Genomic DNA, 17,829 nt, shown 5'->3' with positions numbered 1-17,829 from the left:
AGGCAGGAGGACAGGCAGACAGACGGACAGAAACACACACAGACAGGCAGACAGACAGGAATACACACACACAGACAGGCAGACAGGCAGGCAGGCAGGCAGGCAGGCAGGCAGACAGACAGGCAGACAGGAGGACAGGCAGACAGGAGGACAGGCAGACAGGCAGGCAGGAGGACAGGCAGACAGGCAGGAGGACAGGCAGACAGACAGGAATACACACACACAGACAGGCAGACAGGAGGACAGACAGGCAGGCAGACAGAAACACACACAGAGAGACAGACAGAAACACACACAGACAGGCAGGCAGGCAGGCAGGCAGGCAGACAGACAGACAGAAACACAGACAGACAGACAGGCAGGCAGGCAGGCAGACAGACAGAAACACACACAGACAGACAGACAGGCAGACACACACACAGACAGGCAGGCAGACAGACAGAAACACACACAGACAGACAGACAGACAGGCAGACAGGCAGGCAGAAACACACACACACAGAGACAGACAGGCAGACAGACACACACACACACACAGACAGGCAGGCAGACAGGCAGACAGACAGACAGACAGACAGAAACACACACAGACAGACAGACAGGCAGGCAGCCAGGCAGGCAGGCAGGCAGGCAGGCAGGCAGGCAGGCAGACAGACACACAAACAGACAGACACAGGCAGACAGACAGGCAGGCAGCCACGCACACAGACAGGCAGACAGACAGATAGGCAGGCACACACACACACACACACACACACACACACACACACAGACAGACAGACAGACAGACCCACACACACACAGACAGACAGACACAGGCACACAGACAGACAGACAGACAGACAGACAGACAGACACACGCAGACAGACAGATACACACACACACAGACAGACAGACACACACACACACAGACAGACAGATACACACACACACAGACAGACAGACAAACACACACACACAGACAGACAGATACACACACACACAGACAGACAAACACACACTCGGCCGTCTGTGTTCAGGGTTCCACTGTTCTATCAGCTCTTTAACGTTAATGGACCCGTTTATTCAGACAGCTCACTGCTGAACACTTCTCTCACTGCAGGTCCTGCTCCGTCTGGTCCGGTTCCGTGTGGTCCTGCTCCAACAGCCTCTTGAAATTCATCAACCTTTGGAGCTTCTCAGACCATCACATGAACATCAGGAACCTTCAGGAACCTTCAGGAACCTCCTGACAGCCGGACAACAACAAGAAGGTCCAGAACATCTGAAACATTCATCAGACCTCCAGGACCAATTAAAAAAATATAAAACTTTATGAACGAGCCTCAAACTCCCCACAGGCAGAGAGAGAGAGAGAGACAGGCAGAGAGACAGACAGAGAGAGAGACAGAGATTTTTTCTGTTTCTGTTTCATTGTTTAGAGATGGAAGAAAAACTGAACGCTGAGTGAAAGCGTTCCGTTCTGCCATGTTCACCTGCTGTTATCATTCCTCGCACACGCACGCACACACCTGCTGTCAGCAAACTGTTACCACGACAACAGAAAAGAAAACAAACAAACCACCTGAAATCGTAACCACAAGTGATCATCGCCAAAAACAACACCAGGCGTGAGACGGCATGATCAAACCGAGGAGGCCGAGTCCTTCACAAACATTTACATGTTCCTGTTCATGTTTCTGTCCAGGTCAACTCACTGAGCTCAGAGACTTTCCACCTGAGGAGCTAAATTAGAAAACTGAAGAAAAGGACGACTCAACCTCGACCCTCAGATTAAACAGACAGGGGTCAAAGGTCAGCTGGGATCATGGAAACCTGTGTCCATGGAGACTCTGTTATCTTAATGATTAACGGAGCAGCAGGCAGCTGCTCAGCGTCTTCGCCCGGCAGCCACACGTGTCCTGATTTCAGACCTCAAAAACAGGCCGCTGTGTCTCCCTCACCCAAATCGTTTTGATGTGAATAATGAACGTTTCATGTTGTTATTCCTCCGGGAAAGACACGCTGCTGCAGCTTCTGGACAATGAAGATAATTGTCCGTCTGCTTCATCTGAAAGCACAGCTGCTGGCAGTTCAGGACACTGTTGGTCTGTTCCGTGAGGAGAACTTCATTTATGACTCCACTCATTTTTCAGACTGCCGGGAGTCGACACCATCTCACTGAAGACCCCAAAATGTGACGGAACCTTTAACACCCCTGCGGAGCCTTTGAGCTGGACACTGAACCTTTAAATAAGAGGGACACCACAACCACCCAGTCCAGACCTTTTGGGTCTTCTGAAAAAGAACCAAGAATCATCAGGAACCTGAAAATCCTCAAAAGGTTTTCTCTTTGAAACATCAGATCCCCTCATACGGTCTCAGACACCCACAGGAGACGGTCCAGCCTCCTGAAGACAAGGCCGTGTCAGAAAGTCTTCGGTCCTGGTCCGGTCCAAAGCAGCACCTGACAGACTGAGCTCAGGGAACAGAGGCTCTCCTTAGACAACAGCTCCGTCAGGTGGACAGACAGCAAACTGCACCCTCACTTACCTTCAGGGGGATCGGGTTCTTCTCAGGACCACCTCATCCTGGCGGGAAACACCTGCTGTGGCCTCTCTGGTGGGGGTGTGGTCAAAGGAAGGGCCGCCTCGACAGGTCAGACAATACCTGAAGGTGAGCCTTTAAGGTGAGCTCAGAGGTTCTGTTCCGAAAGAAATAATACAAGGAACCAAAATAATACGTTTCAGAAATCCTCTTTGTCCTTTATTGCTTCGTTTTGTCCGCACTTACCTTCATTTTCACAGACACGGTTCCAGTTTTCTCCGACACACACCTGCACTCACTGTTTGTCCTGTTCTCGTTTACATTTATTGGTTAATACAGTAAATCTGAAGCTCACAGGAGATAATGTTTCTAAGTGTTAAGTTACTTCCTTTATGAAAACATCTGATTTGATGCTTTGACACAACAGAAAAGAACCAAAGATCCAGCAGCAAACGTAAAGACGGCAGACAGATGAATCAGGATTATTTACAGCGTCAGACACACATCCGTTCAGCATAAATGCTCACAACATACACATTTCAAAATAAAGTAGGAAGGAAGTTGTCATGTTTGCTCAGAACTGGACAAGAAGTTAAAATAATGACAACAAACAGCAGATCATTAGTATGATGTCAGACATGAGAGATGATATAAAGGTTTTGATTTCTCTTCTCTCCTGACAGTATAACTGAATTGAATTTCAGATCATGAGGCCTGACGGCTCCTCATGAATCATGTTTCGGCTTTTTACATTTAGAAAGAGGCAGAAGTTATTAGCTTCTTATTTTTATTATTAGTTTGCAGCCAAGCCAGATTAGATTTTTGTTTTACAGAGAGAAATATTTCTTATATGTAGTGAATAGATATGATGACTTTCACGTGTGAGACAAAATTATTGCTTTGAATGTTAAAATAGATCTTTATGTTGCGTTTTAATGAGTTAAACCAACGGCACTGGTACAGCTATCCTTTATGTTTCACACAGACTCTGATCGGAACACACTCGATGCGTTTTGCTAATATAATGCCAATAATTGTAAAGTAGCTAATTTAATATTATTAGAATATATTAAAGTGAATCTGATTGAAGTGGAATTTATAGTAGAATTTATCCAGAAAACTGGGAAAGCTGTAAGATATAACTGCTAAAGATTATTGTTACTATAATTATTGGACTATAACATTTACCATGTGATTCCATATAAACAAGCTTCTGATGTAAAAATCATAAATCAGCTTCGACTCAGAGTTGAATAATTTCATGTCCTTGTGGTGACACAAACGTCAGGACATGAAGTTTTAGAAAATATAAACATAAGTCTGTTCAAGTAAGAAAAAAGATAAAAGCAAAATCAAGTAAAAATCAAATATGAAAGAAAATGAGGAGTTTAAATTGTATGTGAAGCTTGTTTTGTTTTTTTCTTCTTGTCTCATTGCAACAGACGGTGTTAAAAACCTTCAGGTTTCATGACACGATGTCCATTTCAGGCTTCTGTAGTTAATACGGCAACTAGTGACACGCGCTTTTTATCGGAGAGGTGCCGAGTGTGCTTCAGGGAATTCAGTGAAATTCAGTCCAGTCCGGTTTGCTGAGGCTGTGAAAGACTCAGCCGTCGTCTCGTTCAGGTTGGAAGTATCACGCTGCGACCGACCCGTCCATCAGGAGCTCTCCACCAACCTCCGGCTCAGTTCTGCTCCGGGTCCTGGAAGGTTCCCTGGTGACTCCACAAACACCTCGTCATCTTCCTCTTCCTCCTCACTGCCCCCCTCAAAGATGGCTGTCATGGGGGCTGCGAAGAGGCGGCAGCGAGCAGCGAAGCGCCGGCTGCCTGAGCAGGGAGGAGTCAGGGAGCGAGGACGCATGGAGGAGGAGGAGAGGAAGAAGAAAGGGGAGGAGGAGGAGGAGAGGAGGTGATTATGGCTCAGATCTCTTTGTCTCAAACCCAACATGGCAGAGGAGCTCTGACTGCACCCAGATGTGGGAGAACTTATGGGTTTGCCTTGGTGATGGTCAGGGGGGCAGGGCAGCGATGTTGCGCGCTGGTTGCCATGGTTTCCTGTCGGAGAGGTGACTCTGCGAAGTCGCTCGACAGCTGAGATCCGCGAAGACGACTCAGAGCGACTTCCCTTCCTCAGCAGGAGTGCCTTAAAGATTTCACTCTGCGTTGACCTCTGACCTCGGACTGCAGGGTGGGGGTTGGTGGAAGTCACCGGGGGGGAGGAAGAGGAGGTACGATATCTGTCATCCTCTGAATCTCTTCTGCCCAGCATCTTTCTCTTAGACCTGAAACGAACACAAGAGGATCACTGCTGGACCCTTCTGGGGAAAAAGGGAAACGGAGGCTAAACTACACTGAAGGGAGCTGCTGGTTTGATGTTTGGGTAGCTTTTTAGTGGTCGAGGAAAAGATTCCTATTGAGGGACAGAAACTGAATCTACTGAACATTCAGCTTTACCTGCAGCCAATCACCGACTACGAGGACATTCATCCTCTGCCTTCCCATACTGCACTGCTCCACAGCGGCAGAGGGATCAATCAGACAGAGCTGTCAGGTTGTTGTTGTTGTTGTTGTTGATGGTGATAAATGTGCAGTGTGTGTGTGTTCAAACCTGTGGATGACAGCGAATAAGTCCTCCGTGGTCCGAGGGCGACTGGAGACCAACATCTGGTCAGCTGACACGGTGACAAACAGATCAGCTGGAGGGAAACAGACGCCGTTAAATGCACGTCAGCGACCAAGCGACTCATCCTCAGAAACTGTCACGTACCGTCTGGAGATCGTCCCTCCTCCTCCTCCGTCACCTCCTCGTCCTCTGCTTCCTGTATGAGGAGGTCGGGCAGCGGGAGCTCCCCCCGCAGGCTGTCAGTGGACAGTGCGCTGCTGAGGGAGAACCTGCTCTGGCCAATCAGAGTGCAGGAGCTGTCAGAGTCGCTGGTCTCTTCATTCAGTTTCATCAATCTCGCTCTCTCGCTGTCTTTCAAAATGTCTCGCTCATCTCCGGACGAGGAGGAGTATGATGACGATGACGACGACGACGAAGAGGGGGATGGCGCCATTGTTGATGACATCAGAAGCAGTTGCCTCCCCGGCCTCCTCTTCCTCCTCTTTCTGGCTTTGTCTTTCTTCTTTGAGGTAGCTGTCATCATCATCATCATGGTCTTCATCCTTCTCTCTTCCAGCTTCTCCTTCTGATCTTCCTCTTCTTCTTCAGCCAGCGATGACCTCATCATCCTCCTATGAAACGTCTTGTCACCTTGAAGTCCAGAGGTCGCTGAGGTGGCCCACTTTCCTGAGGGCCCCCAGTCCTCCAACGTGTTTATGGTCCCAGTGATGCTGTACGGCGCTGCGTTAGTGCTCCAGGACTGTGTGGTACCCATAATTCTTTGGGGGCCACAGGTCCCGTAGATGTGAAGGGTCCCTAAGGCGCTGGACTCCATGATGCCTGAAGCTCCTGAGGCCCCACAGGTCCCTGGGGGGCCCTCAGGCTGCACCGCTGTATCTTTAGATGTGAGTGCCGGTTTCGTTCTTCTGGGCGAGGTCAGGGACAGATCTGGCTTCTTCAGAATTGGTGGTTTCTCCCTACGAGGGGAGGAGCCAGGTGAGGGCGTGGTGATGTCAGCAGCTGTTGTTAGTGAGGGATCAGAGGAGATCTGTGATTGGCTGTTGAGCCCAGAGGAGGGTGATGGGATGTGTCCTCTGCTCTTCGACCCGCCTGGTCCTTGTCCAGCCTCAGGAGATCCCATGAGGGCCAGGATGCAAATGTCCGGCTTCTGTGGCAGGACTGGCTTCATCGGGCTTCTGGGCTTTAAGGCGTCAGGACTCTGTTTGGTTCTGCTGTTTGTCTCCACGTCCTCTTTGTTTTCTGACAGGCTCCAGTACGACCAACCACCACCACAAACATCTTTGATGTCTCCATGTTTCTGCTCCGTTAGCTTAGCATCCGCTAACACTGTCTCTCTGACCTGGTCTTGCTGGAAGAGAAGAGGGTGGATGTTTGTGTTGATGTAGTTTTTCTTCGCACCATCAGGACGAAATACTTGATTGCTCGCTGTGATCTCTCTGTCGCTGGACTGGACATCTTCAGGGGTCACCTGAGTCCCAGCACTTCTCTGATTGGCTGAGCTGGGAACAGTGTGAGCTGACTCTTTATTGTTTATGGTCCTCTTGTTTAACAGGTTGTTGTAATTTGATTTTCCTCCAGGCTGTATCGGATTAGATCCCGTCTTGGTCCACCCATCTGGGCCGACATCTGGGCCGACATCTGGGCCGACATCTGGGCCGACATCTGGGCCGACATCTGGGCCGACATCTGGGCCGACATCTGGGCCGACAGGATTAGCGGCTTCCCTCGGTTGGTTAGCATCAGCCAGTTGAGTTTCAGCTTTGCTTTGTGTGGCATCAACAGATGTAGCATTAGCCACCACGATGCTATTGAGCAGTTCTTCCTGGTTCCTGATGGGGCGGAGCTTGACACTCTGCAAAGCTTGGGGGGTGACCAGGGGGCTGGGGGGCGTGGTCATACCAACGCAATGGTTTGGAGACTTAGCTAGGATTGGTGGAGGAGGCAGAGGTGGTGGAGGAGGAAGGTCAGTGGGGTCGGTGGGGGGAGACGGTGGGGAAAGTTCTGGAGGAGGGAAGTTGGCTGATGACACTGTGGATCCCACCGCATGATGGAGGCTCTGTCTGACAGCGTAGGAGTATGGGGGAGGAGGAGGGCGGAAAGATGGCGGAGGTGGAGGGGAAGTGAAGAGGGAGGAAGGTGGGAGAGGAGGAGGAGGGGGAGGAGGAGGAGGAAGAGATGAAGGTGGAGAAGGAGGAGCAGTAGAGAGTTTGGAGAAAGAAGGAGAAAAGGGAGGAGACTCACAGATGGAGGAGGAGAAGACGGGAGGGGAAAGACAGGATTCTGGAGGAGGAGGAGGAGGAGGAAGATGATGTTTGGCAGAGGAGTCTGAAGAAGTGCAGGAGGAGAGGGAGGAAGTGGAGGAGAACGAGGAGGACAGGGAGGAGAAGAGCGAGGACTTCCTCTCTGGCACCAGTGGCTTCGGCCTCCCTTCACCCCGAGACCTTGTCCAGGGGAGGGAGGAAATGGAGACGGCGGGGGACGGCGGGAAGGTAGGCAAGTGTGACGAGGACATGGGGGAGGTTGGGGGGAGCAAGAAGGCTTCGGGGTTTGCGGTGAGAGGGGAGGAGGGGGTGAGGGGGGAAGACACAGGAGTGCCAGGAATGGGGGTGTTGGACTGACTGGAGTATCCACTGGAGGGGGAGGCGAGACGCTGCAGCCCAGCCACAGAGGGGGAGGCTGGCTGGGGGGGCAGAGTGAACCTCAGGACCTCTTCCTCTGAGCCTGGAGATCCAGGGGGGGAGTCAGGGGGGTGTGTGGGCCTCTGGTGGAGGTCACTGGAAGGAGGAGGGTCAGCAGAGGCTGCCACCTGGCAGTCCAGGTTTATTGGTTCAAAGGTCGTGACCGTCCCACAGTTGAGCCCACTCTGGTGTCTTCTGGTGTCACCTCGGGGGACCCAGGGGTCATGGAAGGTCTGGGTCTGCTGGTGGGCCTGCTCCAGGACGGCACTGTGTTCCGGATGAGGGCTGCAGGAGGAACGGGTGGATTTACTGCGACCCGGCGGGCGCCTCAGAGAGTCAGAGCGGAGCGGCGGTGGAGGCGGGCGCTTGGACTTACGGAGGGAGATGCTGCGGGAGCAGGAGGAGGAAGTGCTGGACTTCCTTTTGTCCCGGTTTAATGAGGGAGAGGACGCCGTCTTCTCCGAACACAGGGAGAGGTTGTCAGGAAGAGCTGGAGAAGAGCGTCCGGAGGAGAGGAGGTGGTCGCAGCTCCAACCGTCCCCACAAACACTGCCCGTCTCCTGGGTGACGCTGCAGCTGGGGGAGAGGGCCTGGCAGCTCCATCCGTCCCCACCGTAGGAGCACTGGGTGTCCTGCTGGGAGGACGTCTGCTCCTCCAGAGGCTGGTAACTGAACTGAGACTCTGAGTCTGCCATGGAGGACGTGGAGAGGTAGTGGGAGGGGGGGTCCTCATTGAGACGCTTATTGCTGGGGTAAGACCACTGCCTGGGGGAGATGGGGATGGAGGGGGTGACAGGAGAGGGAGGAAAAGAAGAAGAGGAGGAGGTAGGAGACTGTGGGACGACTCTGGCTGTGGGGTCAAAGGGCAGCAGCGGCTGGAGGTCACTGGGGAAACCCGGTGGATCCTGGAAGAGGTGAAATCATAAAATACAACAATAAACAGACAGAGAGGAGGAATCTGCTGTCACATGACTGCTGAACTCACCTGGGAGCAGGAAGAGGAGGCGCTTAGCGTCCTGTAGGGAGCGCCATTAGAGCTGGACTCAGACTCCAGGGAGGAGTTGGTCGCCAGGCGTGGGCGGTGCTCAGAGGAGGTGGTCAGCGAGGCCATGAGGCTGGAAATCCCCTCCCCTTTTGGAGCTCGGATCCTCCGCCCCTCCCTCCTGGTCTCTCTCAGCTCCTTCTCCTCCACTTCACCCTGTCCGTTGTGTCGGGGGGTGGAGGAGCAGGAGGGCGGCAGCGGGGCGGGTCGACCAACAGTGGAGAACTGCCCTGGCAGAACTGGAGAGGACTGAGGCGAGTCTGGAGGTGAAAAGAAAAGAGACTTCAGCAGAGAAACAGCAAAGTGACATGCATGAATGAATGGGTGGAGCTCGTACCCAGCTTCCTGTTGACATCACCAGGAATCCCGGTAACCGTCTTGCGGCGACTCAGTTTTCGGGGGCGGCGGGACAGGGAGTCATTGTTGCAAAATGTTTTTCGAAAACTGGCCTGACGATCAAAACTCTCACCTCAAGAGTGAAAGACAAGAAAGATTCTGTCAGTCCAAGTCCGAATCCAGACTTCAGTCGGAGACTGGATCCAGGCGTCTACCTGTTATGTTGATTGGGACGATATCAGCAGGAACTGCCTCCGCCTGCTGCCTCATCCTCTCCTCTGGGGTAGGAAGCCGGGGGGTGCCGTCCATCTCCACGTCCACCGTTGGCTCATACGCAGGGGTGAAGACGTCCCAGCAGGAGGTGAGCTGGACCGGGTTCAGGACCAGCGGGGTCAGAGGTCGTGTGTTGTTCAGGATGAGCCTCTCATCTTCTTCTGAAGAAGCTGACGACTGAAGGCAAACAAAACAACAACTCTGAAGTCAGGACGCACTCGGACGGACTCTACTTGGTCTAGATCCTTCTAGTCTAGTCTGATCTGTGTTTACCTTTCTCCTCCAAACTGAAAACTTGAAACAAACTGAAAAGCAAGAACGAGAGAGGAGCTCCAAGAATCTGGAGCTCTGAACAACGGAGAGGGGGGAAGATGACACAGGTGAGAGAATAAAAAACAGATTGAGCATGAGACAATGAGAAGAACTGTCAGTGACTCAGATTCACCAGCAGGTGGCAGCAAAATAAAATGAGCTGAGACACTCCCAGACTGGAGTGAGGTGGATTAGATCCACAGATCTAAACTGATGAGTCAGTGAAATGAAAATGACCAGAACAACTGAAAGCACATGTCACCAAACAACTCCAGAAACGATTCACTTCGTTTTGATTTGTACAGGATTTGTCCTTTTATTCCATATTTTATGATCGTCTCCTTCCTCAGAATCTGTTTTCATCTGGATAATAATGACAAAATGTTTTCATCGTCTTTTTCAGATGAATCATGTCCAGCAGAACTTTGCCTAATCTGCTATCACACCTCTTGTTGTCACAGAAGTTTAAAATCAGGATGTTTATGCAGAAAGTGTCAGGGACAGAACTTCATTCAGATTCCTGTAAGCTTCCTGCAGCATCACAGAGAATCTGACTCAGCTGCTGGGCGGAAACAGAAAAAGATGGCTGAAACCTCAGCTGACGGTTAATTAGTGAAGAATTCAGCTTCACATTCGCTGCAACAGTTTCTGCTGTCGTCTTTGTTCTGCTGCTCATTAATATTCATGAGCCGACAGCAGCTCTGAGTCCACGTTACCATCATGTATGTGCCTGTGTTTTCGTGTGTGTGTGTGTGTGAGACTAACCATCTTACGGCTTTTGTCCTTCCACCCTCTGCGTGCGCTGCCCCCTGATTGGTCCAGGCCAGAGGAGGACAGAGGGAAGGCGGAGTTTGATTGGTGGAGGTGAGAGCTGGCGTGTCCACCGTAGCCATGCTGAGTCAGCCCGTTACACGCTACACACACATTCATCAATCCAAATGTGAGAAGAGAGAAGCCGGATTAGACACTGAAGTCCGACCAATAATCAATAAGGTTCCTAATTCAAATATGAAAATGATTGACCAATCAGCTGATCGACACTGATTTTTACAAATCTGGGCTTCGTCAATACAAGACCATTTTTGCTGGTATTAGAGTTTCGACCTTAAATCAATAAATCAGGTGAAAATGTCCCAGATTATCATCCTGATTCTTTCAAATCAATCAATCAAATCAGCATGAACGGATACTGAGGAAGCGTCATCCTCTCTCTGTGAATTGGTGGGGGGGGGGGGGGGGGGGGCATGTGGCAATGCAGCTGCTCTGATGCAGTCTGCAGCAGAGTGTGTGTGTGTGTGTGTGTGTGTGCGCGCGCTGCAGCGCTCTAATCCGCTCTCAGCATGAAGTAGTCACACGTATTGATGAGGCTGAAAAAAGGCATAAATCACCCAAATAAGAGTTTTTATCTGCTGCGTCCTCTCTGAGCTCGTCCATCAGTCCAGGCGTCTCTTTTCAGCCTCCAGACTCAGTCTTTCCTCCAGTGATGACATCAGCAGAGCCACCTGACGTGTCATGACGTTCAGATTACACCTGGACTCTGAGCTGCCATTAACCTTTCCAATTAAAAGACTGGAGGAGTTGGAAGATGGCCCTTGTTGTTCTTTGACCTCTCACCTTGCAGGTCATCAGCGCTGCCAGATCGTCTTTTTCCAGGGATGAAGACCAGATGCTGCTGGGGCTTCTGGGTAGTGTAGTGCACAGACCACCTGCTGTCCTTGTCCCCTGCTGCAGAGACACAGAGGAAAACAGTTTCTGGGTTTAATCACAGAGAGGGAGGAACAGCTCTCAGCACGACTCAAGGTGACCTCAGACACACACAGGGCCTGAGGGCTTTTATTCTGAAGGAGCCCATATTAATTGGATGTGGTATTTGACAGACAGATGTGACAAAGTCTCAGTTTTCTGCACTTCAGGAGGTTCAGCCAGTGAAACAACATCTAACGAAGTAAAGTTTGAAGTTAGAACTGTCCCATGACCCTTTGGGAACCAGTGAGGGAGGAGCTTCAGAACAATCCTGGAGTCTCAGGTGGTCCATGACAGAGAACATCTGAACAATGAAGATCAGGTTCTTCAGAGGTTCTTCAGGAAATCTTCTACTTGCCCTGATAGTTCGGACTACAGGAGGCAACAGATGTCTGTTCGTGGCAGAGCTGAAGGTACTTCAAGATGTTCCATGATGGTTCCAGGTGTCACCGAGAGGAGTCCTGAGCAGTACAAAGAATCCAGGAAGAGCTCCCAGCGGTCCCCGAGGAGACTCAAACGGTCCTGGAGAAGGTCCAAGGGGGGCCGAAGGGTCTTCTAAGGGGACCGAGGTGAAAGTGAGCCATGAGGAGGTCCAACAGAAAAGTCCAGGAGTCTCTGGGGTGTTTTCAGGGCTCCTTTCAGAGTCCGTTCACCGTTTTGTTGCTATGGTTACATGCAGTTGAATACACCTCGAGATCTAAGGTTAAACTGTCAACCCACAGGCCAATTAGAGAGCAGCATTTAATGAGGTCATCTTCAGACAACGACATCATCTATATAACCCCTCTCTCTACATTAACAAGTGATGCTCACTCGCCCAGCATTACAATGCAGTTAATGATCGCAGACACACACAGACACACACAGACACACAGCGCTGATGAACATGAACACACTCACCTCTGGTCTTATTGAGATATTTCAGGACGGATTTGATCGCGGCGCCGATCAGAACCATAACGACGCCACACACTCACCCACACACACGCACCCGACACACACACTCCTGAGGCTGCAGCAGACAGAGAGAGCAGGCGAGCAGCAGCAGTAATGCAGCTCGGCTCGCTGCAACGCCGCTCTCCTCCCACTCTCTCTCCCCCATCTGTTCTGTCTCTATCTCCCTCGCCCCCCTCTCCGTCTTCCTTTCTCCTTTTGACACACACACACACACACACACACACACACGTCATGACGACAGGTAGCCGGCACATGTTTGTGTGTGTCCTTCATGTGTGTCGCCAGGTGATGAAGGTTACCCACAAATACTGCATTAACACATACACACAACGCTTTGTAGATGAGAGAGAACTGAAAGTGTGTGTGTGTGTGTGTGTGTGTGTGTTAGAGGTTCATCTCTCATGCTCTCTGTTCTTATTTTTCTATCGCTGTGAGGACGTGCCTTCAAATGAGGACATTTTGGCTGGTCACCACCTTTTCAAAGGGATGAAGATGAATGATCTCACACCACGACACAAAAGCCCCACTGGACATTTTACCCCATAAGGGAAAATGGGCAGTTGTCCAAGAAAAAGCCCCAGAGGCCCCGGGGGAGTGAGGACCAAACATCAGACCCGGTCCAGGTCTGGTCTCTTCATGTACAAGGAAAGCTAACGTGGCGCCAACATGGAGCTAACATGAGCAGTCAGCTCAGGATCAGGAGCGTCCCGTCAGGGAAACGTGCTCCTTTCACCGTCTGTGAGGGCAGAAATGGAATAGTTGCATTTTATTTCCACTGAAGAAAAATATAAAAATGACAAAAAAATCTTGGTTGCATCACAAGACAACAATGTTTTTGGTCCTGTGATATGAATGTTCCACTGATGGTGCAGCTCCATTCCATGATGGGGTGACGGAGAGGAGGATCACCTTCATCATCACCTTCATCCCCACTCACTAACTGGGACAGTTCCAGTCTGTAAGTGTGCCAGCTATGTGGGCCAGTGGAGCAGCTAATTACTTCGGTCTTCATGCCTGAAAGCCTGCCTGTCCGTCCGTCAGTCAGTCCTCACCTCTCCGCTGTTTTAATTAGTTTAATTAATTAGACAGGAAGTAGGTCACATCGTCATTATGTCACCGACTCTATTCATAGAAGAAATTCAGTCGAATCTGAGCTCACAACATTTCAGTCTGTCCAATCAGATTACATCAAACACAGTAATTAAGTCAGGTGAAGGTGTAACGACACCAAAAACACAAAGACACCCCCCCTCCAGGAGGCACAGCTGGACCGGGAGGCTAAAGGTAGCAGGTGAAGCTAACAGGTAGCAGCTGTTGGAGAGTAAAGCCTGTTCAGCTGCCATGATAGGAATTAGTTATCCCAGCGTATGGAGCTGCAGCTTATCCCTACACACACACACACACGCACACACACTCACGAGCACACACACACACATAAGCACACTCACGAGCACACACACACTCACGAGCACACACACACACACACACACGCACACACACACACACACACACACACACACGCTCATCAAGTCAAACACAGAACTGATGTGATGTCAGAACAACAGCAGACTGGTGCTGTGATTCGTTATTGATCAGAAATCTGTGTCAGGATTTAAATCAGTTTTCTCACAGCTGAACCACAGACAACCATCCAACCAATGAGGACCTGAAGGGCCCATCATGTGACCAGCCAGGGCTGTAAATGCAGCAGTACCTCTGTGTAGAAGGGGCGTGGTTTGTGTGACCTTGAGTCTGGAGCTCCTCCCTCGGTTACGTCTGAGGCAGAAGAACTTGGTCCGGCGACTCCTGCTGGGCCGGTACTGATACTGTGGAGGCACCTCGGGCTCCTCGGGGGGCAGCGGCGCTGTCAGAGGGGAGGGGACAGACACACGGTACCCAGGGCAGGGCTCTGGGGTGGGGCAACATGAGCTTGATTGGCGCGGCTGGGAAATGACAGGGCAAGTGGAACGTTGCAGCTGAAGGGGCGGAGATGGCGGGAAGGGTTTCCCATGATCCTCTGGAGCAAGGAACAGTTTCCCATAAACCTCTGGGGTAAATGAGGGGTGAACATGGGGGCGTTGTGAGAGGTGTTGGGGGCGGTACCAGGGGCTGTTGCCTGGATTCTGAAGATGAGAGGAGAGGGTCTTTTTGTCCCCTGAGGGTAATCCCGGCTTGGTGACGGCGCCGCCTCCATTCATCCTGCAGATGGCTTCGTGGTGTTGGTGGATTTTGGCGCTGAGCAGGCGGCGACGCAGACTTCCCTCGGTTTTTGGTTGCAGGGCGGCCATCTTACGTGGAAGGAGTTCATCTCGCTCTTCATCAGGACCTGCATTCCAGCAGCGTGACGCCACGCCAGGCCCCGCCGCCTCTCCGCCAAGACACTCCACATATGAGATCATCCCGATCTGAGTGCTGATTGGTTGTTGTCCTGATCAGATCAATCACACGATGCCATTGTTCATATTTTCACAATAAAAGCCAGAGAGGATGTCCAGCCCTTCATCATAAAAGCCTGTAAACCCTTTCCGGAATTCTTCACAATAAATGTCTAACCCTAATTCAGTCTTTCAGAAAAGATTGATTTCATCCTAAACTGTAAAGGAGCCACGTTTAATTAACCCTTTGCAGTAAAAGCACAGTTTTTCAGCAGTTCTTCAAAATAAATGATTTAAAATCCCAAAGAAGGGAAAAAGTACAAAAGTGTTTTCCTTCACCGAAGAGCTTCAAAACGTTGACAAAGAAGACAGATGTCCAAAGTTTCTGGAGCCTTCACAATAAAACTATGAAGATCATTCCCAGAAAAAGTGTAAAAGTGTCTTCACAGAAAAGTCCAGCTAGTTGAAATAATAAAAGTCTGTGACAGAAAAGGTCCAAACAGAGTCATTTATAAAACCCTCATCTTAGAAACGTGCCAAAGGTTTTTTCCAGTCAGCCACAATCAAAACGTTTAGCGTCTCCATGTAACAACCTCTCATTCCTTCACAATAAAAACCTCAGACCTCCAGAACCAAAACCCAAAACCTCCGAAGCTGACCACAGTCCAGAAGCAGTCGTTCTCTTCAGAGGTGTTGACAGTGTGTCGCTCCGTTTCCTCTAATCTACTAACAGGGATTATCCAGGTCTGCAGATGGCCAGTGAGGGACAGGTATTTACCTCCACACACAGCTGATACTGTATTACTGTGTCAAACTGGGTGATTCTCTACTTAGATCACAGAATCACAGAAGAGGTTGAAGCTGATTCTGACCTTGGCTCCTCTCTCTGTCTCTTCCTATTCTGGATTTTTCCATAAAGAGCCAAACCTGCACTTTATTTTGACTCTGCTGGCCAACACCACCATGAGGACGAATCCACCACTGAACTCGATTCAAAACTGATACGTTTCTGATTATATCATGAAAAACTGTTTCACACAGCTGAATTTTCTGTCCGTCCATCAGTGACATTGCTCTAATGATCAGTTCTCACACACACAAAAAGAGTGAGGAGTCCCATCTTGAGTGACTCTCTCTTCCTGGACTATCTGTTTTGTCCGTCCTGACGGCTTTTCCATTGAACATCATGTTCGTCAGTGACGATCTGACCTGATGACACTGATGGATGAGCTAGAAGACGTTATCTTCACTGCATTTATCTGTTATTTGTCCTCCAACTGTCAGCTCTGAAACCGTCTCTGAAAGATCTTTGGAGCATCTTTGTGCTCTCTTCTCATTGGGTGATAGTGTGTCAATCACAAAATAGCCACACCCCCGAAATAATCCCCTGCTTTATGGTCTGTTTTCCACTAAATTGGCTTGCCTTGGCAGACCAGGTTTAAAGACATCTGATGACCACGCTCTGCTGAACATAAAACTGTTGAAGTTAATCTGGACATTAAACTTTCTGAGCTCTGCTGCAGCTTGTGTCTCCGTTTCAGCAGTAAAACTGAGTTAATGCTTCGTGGCTGAAGGTGCAGATTAATCCAAAACCCTCAGTGAGCCGCACGGAGGCAGAACAGCTGTGTTTTGGAAGGTGAATGGGATGTTTCAGCCTGTCTCAACAGGCCAGCAGTGATTACTGACACACACACACACACACTCAACTCAAGAATGCACATGCCTCCTGACCCAAAACTTAAAATTTTGCCATGATTAAATTTTTTAACACACAAAGTGTGAGCGAAGAGCATTTCAGCAGCTGAAGTTTTCTTGGTGATAGAAGCAGTACCAGCTGTAGTACCAGAAGTCATAACCATCGTAACACTTACAGAAAGCAGCAGCTGTAGTCTGGCAAGTACTCCATCTAGTTCTCTGCAAGAGTCTCTCTCTCAGCTCAGTCTGAAGCTCGCTCGACCCTCTCCATTACAGACGCACACAGAAAAGGTTATGGAGATAAGTGTGTGTGTGTGTGTTAACAGAGTGCTGACAGCTAGCGGACAAAATGACCTACATTTGGACACACACACACACACACTTATTTGCAGCATTCTGCTGAACTCCGTTGACCTTTGACCATTATCTATCCATCTCTCTCTCACCTTTTAAGCAGAGCATGTTGTCCTCGCTTGCCCACTGTCGTGTGTGGAGGAGAAGCTCTAACAAAGACTGAAGGAAGACACAAGTTCAAACACAGATTCCTCTCTCTCTCTCTCTGTCTCTCTGTCTGTCTGCCCTCCCTTGTTCTACCACAGTAAAAGCCCCCTCTCTGTCCAGCACTCTCTCTTTTCACTCAAACCAATTCTTGCTCTCCCATCACTTTCTCCCCTCTTTCTCCTTCGGTAGACAAAAACTTAAAGCAGCTGATCTTGAAAATTTCTTATCAATGTTTTTGTCTTTAATCTAAATAAAGTTTTGAGCCAGTTTTGGTCTGTTAAAAAAAAAAGCCCATTAGTGGCATGTTAGAAGTTTTCTTCTTCTACTACACTGATTTTACTGCATCTTTCAAATTCCATCATTTGCTTCCAGCCTCATTTGAACTACTGTATATTTCAGTCGCTTTAAAATTTCTGCGTACACATCTACAAATAAAGGAGGATGAAAGCTCCACTAAATGGACCTGCAGGTCATGTGAATGCCATATAGGGCATATTCATCTCTGCTGTTTGCACCAAATGAGTAATTACTCTAATTATCACTTTAGTGCTCCAGAGAGGAAAAACCTGAGCCTCAGTTTCAGTCACTCAGTAAAACATTTCAGCTTGAACATTTATGTCCCTGTGATTGTTTTTGATCACAGAAATACATGTTATTTAATGTTTATTATCAAGGCTGAGAACAACCGTCACTCAGCAACCGACCACACAAACATCTCTCTCAGCAGCCAATTAGACGGCTCTCTGTCTCACATAACTGACTGAA

The 17,829-nt window shown here is 49.7% G+C and overlaps 1 protein-coding gene across 2 annotated transcripts; it reads right to left on the bottom strand.

Annotated features, from left to right (window-relative positions):
- Positions 1–2,625: 2,625 nt before the first annotated feature.
- Positions 2,626–17,104, bottom strand: nhsl1a (NHS-like 1a). 2 transcript variants are annotated; one of them, XM_029517135.1, is made up of 9 exons: positions 11,408–11,437; positions 11,182–11,295; positions 10,559–10,707; positions 9,424–9,658; positions 9,210–9,341; positions 8,816–9,132; positions 5,297–8,735; positions 5,138–5,225; positions 2,626–4,811 (listed from the first exon to the last, which is right to left on the bottom strand). In XM_029517135.1, the coding sequence occupies exons 2-9, from the start codon at positions 11,225–11,227 to the stop codon at positions 4,187–4,189; spliced, it is 5,031 nt and encodes a 1,676-aa protein (XP_029372995.1). In that variant the 5' UTR covers positions 11,228–11,295; positions 11,408–11,437; the 3' UTR covers positions 2,626–4,186. The 2 variants fall into 2 exon arrangements, with proteins under 2 accessions (XP_029372995.1, XP_029372985.1); XM_029517125.1 differs by lacking the exon at positions 11,182–11,295 and adding an exon at positions 17,010–17,104 and having other exon boundaries at positions 2,627–4,811; positions 11,408–11,518.
- Positions 17,105–17,829: the final 725 nt, after the last annotated feature.

Source organism: Echeneis naucrates, chromosome 2 (assembly GCF_900963305.1).
Source record: "Echeneis naucrates chromosome 2, fEcheNa1.1, whole genome shotgun sequence".
NCBI classification, from domain to species: Eukaryota; Metazoa; Chordata; class Actinopteri; order Carangiformes; family Echeneidae; genus Echeneis; species Echeneis naucrates.
This window is presented reverse-complemented; position numbering and strand designations above follow the sequence as displayed.